General features: G+C 36.6%; 1 protein-coding gene across 1 annotated transcript in view; it reads left to right on the top strand.

Annotated features, from left to right (window-relative positions):
* wdfy4 (WDFY family member 4) overlaps positions 1–12,936 on the top strand; it is a 50,098-nt gene that overhangs the window by 16,200 nt on the left and 20,962 nt on the right. The window contains exons 13-39 of the mRNA XM_082154076.1: positions 235–325; positions 592–806; positions 929–1,011; positions 1,155–1,374; positions 1,710–1,786; positions 2,044–2,256; positions 2,343–2,521; positions 3,264–3,495; positions 3,580–3,731; positions 3,817–3,928; positions 4,034–4,224; positions 4,305–4,457; positions 5,767–5,837; positions 6,010–6,171; positions 6,331–6,422; positions 6,547–6,637; positions 6,750–6,952; positions 7,065–7,231; positions 7,344–7,463; positions 7,780–7,941; positions 8,069–8,239; positions 9,260–9,386; positions 9,547–9,698; positions 9,784–10,022; positions 10,781–10,902; positions 11,088–11,279; positions 11,470–11,582. Coding sequence (XP_082010202.1) covers positions 235–325; positions 592–806; positions 929–1,011; positions 1,155–1,374; positions 1,710–1,786; positions 2,044–2,256; positions 2,343–2,521; positions 3,264–3,495; positions 3,580–3,731; positions 3,817–3,928; positions 4,034–4,224; positions 4,305–4,457; positions 5,767–5,837; positions 6,010–6,171; positions 6,331–6,422; positions 6,547–6,637; positions 6,750–6,952; positions 7,065–7,231; positions 7,344–7,463; positions 7,780–7,941; positions 8,069–8,239; positions 9,260–9,386; positions 9,547–9,698; positions 9,784–10,022; positions 10,781–10,902; positions 11,088–11,279; positions 11,470–11,582 — 4,102 coding nt within the window. The remainder of the gene's footprint in view (positions 1–234; positions 326–591; positions 807–928; positions 1,012–1,154; positions 1,375–1,709; positions 1,787–2,043; positions 2,257–2,342; positions 2,522–3,263; positions 3,496–3,579; positions 3,732–3,816; positions 3,929–4,033; positions 4,225–4,304; positions 4,458–5,766; positions 5,838–6,009; positions 6,172–6,330; positions 6,423–6,546; positions 6,638–6,749; positions 6,953–7,064; positions 7,232–7,343; positions 7,464–7,779; positions 7,942–8,068; positions 8,240–9,259; positions 9,387–9,546; positions 9,699–9,783; positions 10,023–10,780; positions 10,903–11,087; positions 11,280–11,469; positions 11,583–12,936) is intronic.

Here is a 12,936-nt window from a genome sequence, read left to right as displayed (position 1 = left end):
TTTTGTCTATGATTAGATATTATATTATTAATATATTAATTTTATTTATTTAATCACAGAAAAAAAACAGATATATATATATTTTTTTAAAAACATAAAATGGCTGTACAGCATTACAGTAATTTGCTATAGATTTGCTGTTGTCCAGAAAAGTCAGTAAATCAATACTGGGACAATTTCAACTTTGCTTTGTCTGTCTGTCTATGATTGATAAACGTGTCATTGTTTATTCAGGGTTTACTCTGACCTCACCATTCTTCATCCTGGAGCTGTTAAGCTGATCATGACTCTCCTGCCCAGTATTTACTGTCCCAGTGACCCTTGTGTAAGTAAAACCACAATCATAGTCATACCTCAGACATAATTTGTATTTGGTGTAATGACTAAAAGGCAAGATTTTTTTTGTCTTTTTCTAAATTGTATTGAATTGTTTATATTGCACTACTGTTGAATGTCTGAGTCTCAACCAAATGCATTTCAACGTACAAATTGTCTTTTGAATATATGACCAATAAATAAACTTGAAACTTGAGATTAAACTAACAAAAACATAGCAAAGTTTACAATAATGGCCTACATTTTGTCCTATAGTTGTCTGAAGAGCTGCAGCTGGCTGTGGCTCATCATGTGCAGACTCTGGTGAAGTCAGAGAGAAACAGGCAGATCATGTGTGAGTTTGGTCTGGTGTCCACACTGCTGACTCACTGCAAACCTATCCTCATCGACAATTCCCATTCACTACAGCTGCCCATAGTTCGAATCCTTGAGAAACTCGCTTCTCAGTCCATGGATCACAAGTGCCTGAGGTCAGCATATGTTTGCAGTTAACATGCTCATGCATTCCTCATGAAAAATGTTAAATATACAATAGGATAAAAATAAGTTTACATATTTTGCATGCCATTACAATAGTGTACTTTTATCTTAGGCAGTTCCTGTGTCTTGGGGATCCTCTGATGTGTAGTGGAGAAAACCTGCTCTCTGTTTCCTGTGAAGAGGCCAACAGCACAAGTACAGTTCCTCCGAGTCCTTACAGACTTCCTTTTTGGATTACTTCCTGTTTCATGAAGAAAAAAGCATTTGATCAGATTGTTACATCTATTGTTTGAAGAGACTGTATTGATCCTTATACTTTTCTGTTATCTATTGCACAGACCAGACAATAGACTCTGAAGAGGATAACAGGAAACCCTCGAAAAAAGCAATGAAAAGGAGTTTCAGTCTACTGAAAACCTCTACAGACAGTGGGATGGCAGTTCCTCTTCATAGAATCATAAGTCTTGTCTCCATCACATCACCGCGGTCCTTTCAGCCACACAAAATCTCCATTTCCCCTTCCTTTGTGGAGTTTGACATGACAGACAGTGGCTATGGGTAAATGTTTGCAGATCGCTTTATTGACATACCAGTAGAGATTTATGTCCTTTAAGGAATAAACAATTCCTTTGAATATTGTGTTGGACAATATGGAGCCTTCGAATCAAGATGGTTAAAAACCACTGCTTTAGGGGCTTTATCAAAGAATACAATTATTAGTGATGAATTAAACTAAAAAAAGAAAAATTGAAAGGCACAAGTTTTGCACCAGACGTTGAAATTTACCATATCATTGCCAAATGCAAGATGTCACTGGAACTAAAACTACTGATATATTAATCTAGAATTATTTATTCTGCTAAATGACAAAAAAAACAATTTTGTCTCTACAGGTGTTTGTTCCTGCCATCCCTTGCCACAGTGAAAGGTGTCAGTGCAGACTTTATCTCCACTGGAGGCTTGGGCACTGGTAAGAAATACTATAAAATTACATTGTTGCATAAAAATAGTAAGACATTCAAATAAATACCCCATCTAAAATCACATATAAGTACAACTAAAATTAATTTGGTATGAAAATCTAATATACTAATATACTAATAAAAGGTTGGTTCCAAATGGATTTATCTGCTTCATAAAGATCGCATTTACCAGACACTTATAATATACATGAAAGCGCAATGCATGTCCGGTTCTTCTTTTATATCCTTTTTTTTATCTCCACAGACTGCAGAGGCTTCCCTCCTTCAGCCGGCTTGTCTTTCTCCTGCTGGTTTATGATCTGTAGGTTCAGCTCGGCTTTTGAATCCCACCCTGTGCGCCTGCTGACGGTAGTGCGCCACATGTCTCGTGCTGAACAGCAGTTCAGCTGCCTGTCTGTCAGTATCTCTGAAGGCTACTTGGTGATCTCCACTGAGGAGGAAGCATATCAGTTCTTAGGTGAAATCTCACTTGAGATTACTTTTAATGTACACTTTTTTTCTACTTAGTCATGTCTTATTTACAGCATATATTTTACTCCACAGACATGATGGAGCCAGAGGTGCAGACTCCCAGCACGCTGCCGTCCACAGTGCGGTTTGATTGTTCCAAACAGCTGATACCAGGCCAGTGGCACCAACTTTGTGTGGTTATGGCCAAAGAAATCAAGAAGAGATGTTTAGTCACTGTTTATCTGAATGCAACACCAATCGGAACAGCAAAGGTTGGTGCAGGGAGTTTATTTTACTTGAAAGAATAGTTCACCCAAAAATAATTTACTCACTGTCCTTTTGTTTCAAACATACTAGCTATATATCACTGACTTTCTCCTGTCGAAAATGTAATGAATGTTTGATTTAAATTACATTTTGCTTGAATGTTTGTTTTGTTATATGAAGGATATTTCAAAAAAAAAATAGTTGAATGTGTTCATTGTGACACATTACCGTTCAAAAATTTTGGGTCGGTTAGATTTAAAAAAATAAAAATATTGTGGAAATTGTAATACATTTATTTTCAGGATTCTTTGATTATTATCAAATTTAAAAGAACAGCATTTATTTGAAATAGAAATCTTTTGTGACATTTAAGTCGATTTACTGACACTTTTGATAAATTGAATGCGTCCTTGCAGATTAAAAATATTAATTTCTTTATATAAAAAAAATCTTATTGACCCCAGACTTTGGAACGGAATAAGTAAATGATGACAGAATTGTAATTTTTGGGGTAACCTGTTCCTATAATGAACTACTGTAGCTCAAACAGTAGAGAATGGAGCTAGCAATGCCGAGGTCATAGGTTCAGTTCCCAGGCAATGCATTACCTGAAGAAATGTATACCCTGAATGCAGTTTAAGTTACTTAGGATAAAAGCTTCTGCCATTATGAATGGCAGACCTACCTTGTGTTTGCCAGGTAAGTAGCCCCAATGCTAACATGTTGTTAAAAACGCTCTTTTTGCAGATTAAGTACATTCAGCCGTTTCCCGGTCAGTCCATCTCAATGGATCCCTCTGCAGTCGTTGACGTGTGTGGGATTATTGGCACTCCATCTTTATGGAAACAGCATGCAGCTCTGGTCTGGCGTGTCGGTCCTACATACTTGTTCGAGGAAGTTTTGAGTCCTGATCAGGTGGAGACTATTTATGGGCAAGGCACCAAATACATTGGCAACTACCTTGCTCTCAATGTTCAAGGTGAGAAAGTTTCCTACTCTTTGTCCAAAAATAGTTCAGAATTTGATGGAAATCTGTATTCACACAAGTACATATGTTTAATAGGAGGTGAGACAGACGGTGCAATGTCCCAAATTAGGATGGTCTCCCCAGAGAGGATTTCCTTTGCCATAAACACAGCGGTTTCCACCATGACAACAGTAGTAAATATTAGAGACCAGTACAATGAGGTGGACTGTCGCCTTATAGCCAAAGAGGTGCTTTTATTTTCCTTTTTAATTCATGGATTTAATTATTTTGATGATTGAATCATGATTGATTCTTCTATTATTTTGATCACAGATGGGGATTACGTCACGTGATAACTCTACTCCTGTCTTCCTGGCTCATAATATCAGCAAGCACCTCAGTGGAACTGCCCGGACGATTGGGGCAGCCCTGGTTGGTTGTTTTGGTAAAAAGCAAAAGCCCACTAGCTACTGCTCTAAAGTGCTTACTGTAAGACAAGACTGCAGCATTTGTTTATGAAGTAAACTTCTGATTTTACTCTTATTTCCAGGTGTAAGGACATTCAAGTCATTCAGTGCTGCTTGTAGCTTCCAGTATATTGGCGGCCCTTCTGCCATTCTGAGTTTGGTGGCGATGGCCTCAGATGATGGATCCTTGTATGCTGCTGTCAAAGTTCTGCTCTCGGTTTTAGAGACAAATCCTGTGATGGAGCAGGAGATGAAGCGTACTAATGGCTACAAGGTAGTGCTGTCAATTAAAAGCAAGTTACTTTACAGTATTACAAATCCAAGCTGCAGATTTGATTTGTTTTGTATTGTCAGCTCTTGTCCTTCCTGCTGAAGATGAAGTCTCAGCTGATCAGCTTCAGGATTTTTCAGCTCATTCTGTCTATAGTGGGCACAATGGAGCTGGGCATTGTCACTACTAGTATCCCAAACATCAGCGCTTTCCAGGACGTCCTCTGTGACTTTGAGGTAAGTTTTAGATTGGTGTGCTGTATGTTTCCTCACAGCTACAGTATTATCTGCTTTGGTGAATGCAGTAGCTCTATTCAAAATGAATTTGAATAGAGCTGTTCAGTCATGACGTCAATTTGTAGACTAACCCAGAGGGCTAACTTGCTGTCTCTATAAAAAGCTGGTCATGGCTTAGTCTATATTTAGTGATAAATACGTTTGTTCTTTAAATAAGAGTGTAAACCACAGCCACTCTAAAGAGATGACACATAGAAATTCACTTTTTAGAGCTAGCTAGCTTTTTTTTTCTTCAGTTATTGAATACAGGGGGCTAGCATGTTTTCCATATGTGATCACATCTGGACAACGTCATCACGTTTCACATGTGATCACATGGATTTCACATGGGAACTGTTCCAAAACCACGTTTCCCATGTGCAAAGTATGTTTCACATGTCTTTCACATGTGGCCTCATGTATTTTTGCACATGTGAAATTCGTGTGGTTTTCTGTAAGGGTGAAAATAGCACTAACACTACTTTCTGCATGCAAAACAAGGATGCAAGTGTGCATGCTTGATTAATGATGTGCAATTAAGCTAACAACACTTATCGTCCTTATGTTGCAACTTTTTGGCAATGTACACTTTTACCATTTAAAAGTCTTTTTGAGTCTGTAAAATGTTTTTGAAAGAAGTATCTTAGGCTCACCAAGGGTGCATTTATTTGGTAAAAAATATAATCATTCTAATAGGCTGATTTGCTGCTCAAAAATATTTAGTATTATTATCAATGTTGAAAACAGCTGTACTGCTTAATATTTTTGTAGAAACAATTATAACACTTTTTTTTTTTACAGTATTTATTTGAAATGGAAATATTTTTATCACATTATAAATGTTTTTACTGTCACTTTTGATCAATTGAATGCATCCTTGCTGAATAAAAATATTAATATCTTTTTTTTTTTAAACAACTAAATCTTGCTGACCCCTTACTTTTTAATGGTTGGATACATTTTTAAAGCACATAGCAGTTGCAAAAGTCAGATTTGAGATATGACTGTGCAAGTGTGCATAATGTTGCAGAGCAAAAAGGGGAAATCTCTCAAGCAATGTTAAACACAGACCATATTTTACCGCCGGCCATTCTAAAAACTCATAGGAGAATTTAGAATTCTCAAATTATAATTCTCTTTGTTTTAGGACAACAAGCTTAGCAGCTCTGTTGTTTTGCAAAACTTTAAATTGCAAAAGGATTGTCATTCAAGAAACAACAGCAACTTTTTGCTTAAATCATAAGAAGTTTCTTTCATATTGTTTCTGTAGGTGTGGCAGAATGCTCCAGACAATCTTGACATTTGTGTTTTAAATCATTTTGCTGCTATCCTGAAGTCAAGGTACGTTGTTGGCTACTGATGTCAAGTTGTTGTGAGTTCATGTTTAGTTTGCAGCATAAAGTGATGTGAAACGCATGGCCCACTTCCTGTTTTTCAACCATGCATAAACCTTGTTACTGGAAACATGCTGTGTGCTGTGGATACGTGTGTCTGATGGTGAGTTTGTTTCCAGTGGGAGTCAAAAGAATGCTGAAGTCATGCACATACTCAACATGATGAGCAAACTCCTGATCCTCCTGCATGATCCCAGTGTGACCCGCAGGAAGGTGTCAGTCATCTGTACCATCATCAAATCCCTCCTCGAGGAACATTTCAACACCACAGACATCAAGAGGCATGTCTGTTAACTTTTACAGGCTCAGTTTAAATTGAATCATTTGTTACAGCTCAATTTTCGTGACAATTTTGAGAAAATCGCTAAAGCTTTAAGGCACCAAATGAATAAAAAAAGTCACTCAGTGTGATATCTTGACATTTTTGTTTGTTCAATCAGGCTTGGACTGTTCTTAGTTCATAGTCTTTTGCCTCCTACTTTGAACGAGAAAAGCACTTTCTCTGATTTGGATTTTGATGATCAATCACAAGGTACACATTTTTGCAATAAACATTTAATTTTATTCATGATTTTAAATTTGTGCTCTACTCCAAAATCTTGACTTTTGAATGAGGCTCACTCCTTACATGCTCTTTAAACTCTTTGTGGCTTTAGGGTGGAGTCAGACTCCTGGGAGATCAGTTTGGATCAGGAACCAGTTGCTCTCAATGCTGTCTTCTCTAATCATCCCAAACACTTCTAGCATGTGAGTCGAGTTTAGCAATGTAACAACGACAACTCTTGCTCTCTTTATCCTTGATCCCATTGACGCATATCTTGAATTCTAAATACGTTCTCAAATGTTTCTCAAATGGCAGAAACCAGGAAGAGGTGTTCTTCGCACTGGGGTCGGATTGGTTTCTCCTCTTCTTACAGGGTCACATCCACACTAGCACAGTGCTGCTGGTTCTCACGTTGCTTACTCACTTTCTGTCGTATCCGAACATCCTGAGCAAGTTTAGAGAAGGTGTGTCACCAGGAACTTTAGTGGAGACCATGGAGATGCCTACCAGTATTACAGGTACTGTATTTCTGGATGGAATTTCAAAAGTCTACATTAATGTGGTTGTATGTGACTATTTAAAAAAAATTAATAAAATATTTGTATTTTTGATTTTGCCATTTTCCTCTAGATAATTTGAAGTCTCGCTCATGGTCGTTTGAGTGTTTGAGCTGTATCTGCCCAGGGTTTGAAGTCCTGCAGAAGCTTCTTGTCAGCCATATCCACCTGCCTCAAATTTATGGAGCTCTAGCTGCACTGCTTATAGGAAAATCTGATTTCCAGGTTCCTGCTGGACAGGTAGTGCTCACATTGCCTAATTGTCTCATGTGACAAAATGTATTTTATTGGCATGTATATTTATTTGTGATGGTTAAATGACCTACTCCCCTATCTGTCCTTTGGATGGCAGGTTGATATTGACGTGATGCTTCAGAGTTTGATTGACAGCTGCAGTGGATCTGAGGGCTTTCAACTATGTGTAGATGCAGCTTGTGTCCTTTTAGAGTTGATTAAGATCATCATTACTAAGGTAAGTGTGTCTAAATTGCTACATTTATTGGCATAAGATAACATGACATGGACATAACATGTTACAGCATAGGACAGCAGTTTCTACATACTAAATTAGGTATTTTACCACCTAGTGTTCAAAAAGGCAATACTAAAATAGACTTGCAGACAGTTTCTTTGTCTGCTGGATGTAATATTACATAACATATTATCTGAGTGGCAGTTTGCATGATTACAGTCCCTTTTTGCAAACAGGTTGCATAATCCATTGCATAATCATTGATGCAATACCAGTAAATCAAGTTTTTCTTGTGTATTTCTATTTCACAAATAAGCCTGTTACAGAAAGTGCAGATGGCTGGAAAGTCCATTACCCAGGTAGTGTGATGCAGTTCCTCTGCCTGGTGAACAGTTTGTTTCCTCAAGATCCTCTCTGGACCTCCCCTGATTTCCTCAGTTCACTGGCCAGTGCAGTTTTCCCCTTTGAAACCCCAGAGGTGAGACTTTTGGGGATTGTACTGTACATTTTCTGTGCAACTTAAAAATATACCCAAGAGACATTTTATTGCCCCAAAGGCAAGCAGTTTACAGAAGTGATATTCTTCTTCTCATCTTCTCATACAGAACACTACAGGTGCTCAGGGTATCAAAGAAAGTGGCGATGCGGTGGGGGAGCTTCGCCCGTCCCACCCAGGCAGGAAACAGGTGTGTGACTTCATCCGCATCCTATTGATGGACAGCCTCATTAACATCCCTGCCAAAGACGGCATTCATCCTTTAATACAACTGCTAGAGGTGAGAGATGACAAATATTGACATTTATTAAATCAAACTACTTGTTTTTTTAGTGCTAGGCAACGAAAATATTGTAAAAAATATTTTCGCATCCAAAATGAAAAAAGTATGTGTTTACATAATATATGTGTGTGTACTGTGTATAATTATTTTGTATGTATAAATACACACATATGCATGTATATATTTATGAAAAAAATCTGTTTGTTATTTATATATAATATAAATTATGTATAAATAAATATATATATATACAGTATATACATGCAAATATTTCTTAAAAATAGACATGCATATGTGTGTATTTATATATACAAAATAATTATACACAGTACACACACATATATTATGTAAACACATACTTTTATTTTAGATGCGATTAATCATTGTCCAGCAGTATATATATATATATATTTTTTTTTTTACACAATTATGTATCTATAAATCATATATAAAATGTATAAATTCTAGAAATATTATTATTATGATTATTATGTTGATGATGATTATTATTAATTAGTATTGTTAGAATTTTTTTATTTTTTAATATTATTTTAAATAAATTATAAATAAATGTAATAAGAGTATGTATTATTATTTATTGCAATTTTTATTTATATATATATATAATATAATAATATAATATTATTATATTAAATAATAAATAAAGTAAAAAACATATATATATATATATATATATATATATATATATAAAATGTTTATTTATTTATTTATTTTTTTATATAATAAATATATAAATGATATTATTACATACATTTTAATAATAAAATATACTACTTTTGTAATGCAGGAGTCACATATGAGCTGTTAAAGCAGCATTTGATGCTGTGTATAATATCTTTCCTCCATAAGGTGCCACTATTTGCTCAGTTTTGATGATGAGATGCACAGTACTGCTCACTGGAGGACGATAACTACGGTTTATACAGTCTAGCCAGTAGTGCCCTTGTGGTCTATAGTGAAGCCATTATTTTAACATTCTGAAGGTTTTGTTTTTAGTTTTCCCAAGATGGTGTTTGTCAAGAGCAGCGGCAGAGCTTTCAGACTGAACTCCTGGAGTTTATGATGGACATCATCCACATGACAGGACAGGAAGAGGGCCAGTCTACACATGTGGCCAGAGATGGTAAAAATATATCAGACTCTATATAAAAATGCTTTTAATGAATTCGTTGATTATCAGAAATGTTTTTCATCTTTTTGGATGAAATTATATTTAAAAAATAATAAGCAAGGTTTTAAGGGTGCATTTATACCGCTAACATGCCTCACTAAATTATCCTAAGACCCATCCAAGTCCAAGCAGGAAGGAAAAGCTGCCGTTTTGATTGAGAATGTGGGGTTCTTCAGTAAAAAGCTAGTGGAAAAACTCTACTCTGGCATGTTTGTGGTGGAACCAGAGAACCTCTTGGTCTTCATGGTTGAACAGATAGCAGTGGTGAGTTTATCTTCTGATTAACCGTATTATTGTTTTCAGCCTAGACACACCTGTAATTTACACTGCATGTTTGTACTGACATTAGGCACTGGAGAGAGGTCCAGGTCATCGGGAGATAACGGTCAGCATTCTGTACAAAAGCTTGAACCGGGCCCTGCTCTACTTCCTGTCTCGATCCAGACAGACTCAAGCTGAGCAGGAACTCATTATTCAAACACTTCAGGTTTTGCAGCAGCACTGGGATGTGATCATGGCAACATACAATGCCAATGTCCACTTCATCAACTGTCTCATGCACTGCCTCGTCCTTATACGCTCTGGCAGGTGGGTTTCATTGTTAGTGATCATAAAATAGTTGTCACTTTCCACTAATCTGTTTGTTCTTTTTTTATATATTAAAAGGTGAAAATTCCACATCTCGTTCTATTTTCACAATTTTTGTAATTTCTTTGGTTACTGAATGATTATTTTTGGTTATTGTTCTTGTATTTATGGAAAATATAAGGTTTAAATGACTACGATGGTAATAATAATCATGATGTCCACGCACTGCAAATAACAGCTACAAACAACTTTTGATGGAAAGCGCAATGTTTCGACCATCAGTTCTTCATTTGGCACATACAGTATAAATAACTATCAACCAGTGTTTTGATCCCAAACTGCAACTCTGTGACCCATTCTGGCATTGTTTTATTGTTGTTATTATTATTATTTATGTTTATTGCTAGAGAAAACATTATAAAAAAGCACAAAACTTGCAAACCTTCAAGAGAAATCTTCAGAAGTCTTTATTTAGAGGCCACAATCTCTCATAATCAATAATCAATGCTTTTGGTATTGCAATAAATAAATAAAAAATGAATAAACTAGGTATTTTTACATTAGATAAACTGTATGTTTTTCAATATTTTGATAACAGGGTTGCAAAATCTCCTTTTAAAAATATATAACAAAACAGCTAATACAGCATTTAGTTTTAGCAACATTTTCCTCTAGTCAAGAACATCCTTTCACTGATCATTTTCTGAATAAGTCAAATATTAAATAATTTCCACTCTTTTTTTATTATTGTCTTTTAGCTTTCTTGAAGGCTTTGGATGTGAAGTCCATAAAAAATCCTCAAGAAACATTTGGAGGCATCTTTTCCCACACAAGAACAGCCGGGTGATGTCGCAGACCAATGTCGCTGATTCAGCAGAAGGTTCCTTCCTTCCTTCCTTCCTTCCTTCCTTCCTTCCTTCCTTCCTTCCTTCCTTCCTTCCTTCCTTCCTTCCTTCCTTCCTTCCTTCCTTCCTTCCTTCCTTCCTTCCTTCCTTCCTTTAATTTGTTAAGTGCCAGGCTCATGAGTAAAATGAAAAGTTTTGAATATGCTTGTGATCCTTGTAGTGGAGTCAGAGCTGATGATGCTTGTGGAAAACACCTGGAGTAGAGTCATGCAGGAGCGGAGACAGGCGCTGGAGGAGGCCTACAAAATCGACCTGTCCACTAAGCCGGCCGGCAAGGAGGGCCAGGTCTCTATGGGTGATGTGAGCCCTCTGTGGGAGGAGACGGCAACGAAAGCTTGGCAGCTCTTTATAGGTCAGTCACTGCTACTTGTGTGTCAACATTTGAGATTACTGTCAGCTTTCTTATTTTGATCCTCTTGCTTTAGTTTCGGTTGTATTTGACTGACATGACAGAGGAGAATACACATGAATTCTATACTGCATGTTGCAAAAGTAGTATAAGATTTTCCTGCATAGAATTACATTTAACATTTTTCTCTCAGATTCTCAAAAGAAAAAAGCAAATAACGTTCACCAGAAGAGGGCAGGACTTCTCAGCAGTGCATTGCAATCGGTTCAGAAGAGGTTTGGGAAGGATTCAGCCGGCAGCACTGAGGTAGGACAATCAAATTTGTTTTAACACAAATGTTTCTGTTGGATTCCGGTGCTTTTACGTGATGCACGTCCAGAACCACTTTGGACATACAGGACGTGAGTGGTTCAGTCAATGAGAATTCCTTCACATGGTGCCCTCACACCGTCCCAATGTCACCGCAACTGGACGCCACCACCTACCCCGTAGCTCTGTCTCAATCCTGTCTCTAAATCAATTTGGATTATTGCAGCTGAGTACACCTCAGTGGGCAATGTAATTGATATTTGTTAATTTTTTCCATGGGAACACTCACTAGAACATTGCGTTTGCTGTTGAAGGTTAAAGACGCTGTTATTGTTGTTTTTCCCCCCCGAAAACGCAGCCCACATCATTAGTTCCCACCACTGAAGACGTCGCCATCTGGAAAAGGATGCACAGAGATATTACTCAGGCACAAGGGCATGAAATTGCTGTTTCTTTGCAACTGCTGCTATCCGCCTCAGAAACAGGGGGCGGTAATTATAGGCAGTCCCGATCCGATGAAAACATTCATTTTCTGTTACTCTGTATCATATCAGTTTGTGACAGCCTATCAGCTGTCTTGATGAATTGTCCTCCTCAGAAACGTGCCGCTTAAAATTTGCTGTGAGTTTTGTGGATTCTGAATTTCTCCTGAAAAGTCGTTGTCTTGTTGTACATCATGTGGTACACACATACTTCAGATCATCATACTTTAATTTCCTTTGAGTTTTGATAGAAAGTTAACTTTAGCTCATAACGGAAAAATCAAGTTTCGCATAATTATTAAGATTTGTTAGTTGCTCAACTAAAAGTAATTTTTGCTCAAAATGCAGAATATGCTATTACAAAGAGTATTATAAATCAGTGACAATTATTTCACTGCTACATTCAAATACTCTAAATATTAAACCTTTTCTTAGGTGTTTTATGAAAATGTGACTAATGTCCAGCAAGATAAGGCTTTGAGAGATAATATCTCTTTTATTTTCACATTTTTATTTGACATATACATCGTTAATGCATTTCCCATAATGTGAGGCTAGTTGTCATCTTTTTCTGATTATATGACCATATGCAATAGACACTTTCTTCTGATTTCAGTTAATAGCAGGGTAAAAAATAATTAGGAATATTTGTTTTACCTCTTGTTTCTCCTTGCCTAGGAGAAAACTTACAGTAAGTAAAAATGGCACAGTTTACCCCGCTCCTATTTCACTACAAAATTTGAAGGAGAAAAAAAAAGATCAGAAAATCACAGGTTAAAATGTCGACAGTTGATGAGGTTGACCTTTTTTACACTAGTTATTTGTTACGATTACATAATTTGTGTCTTATGGGTGATAAATCCATTTCA

Source organism: Leuciscus leuciscus (genome assembly GCF_965113295.1).
Source record: "Leuciscus leuciscus genome assembly, chromosome: 22".
In the NCBI taxonomy this organism is placed as follows: Eukaryota; Metazoa; Chordata; class Actinopteri; order Cypriniformes; family Leuciscidae; genus Leuciscus; species Leuciscus leuciscus.
The sequence above is the reverse complement of the archived record's forward strand: the minus strand, read 5'-3'. Positions and strand labels throughout refer to the sequence as shown.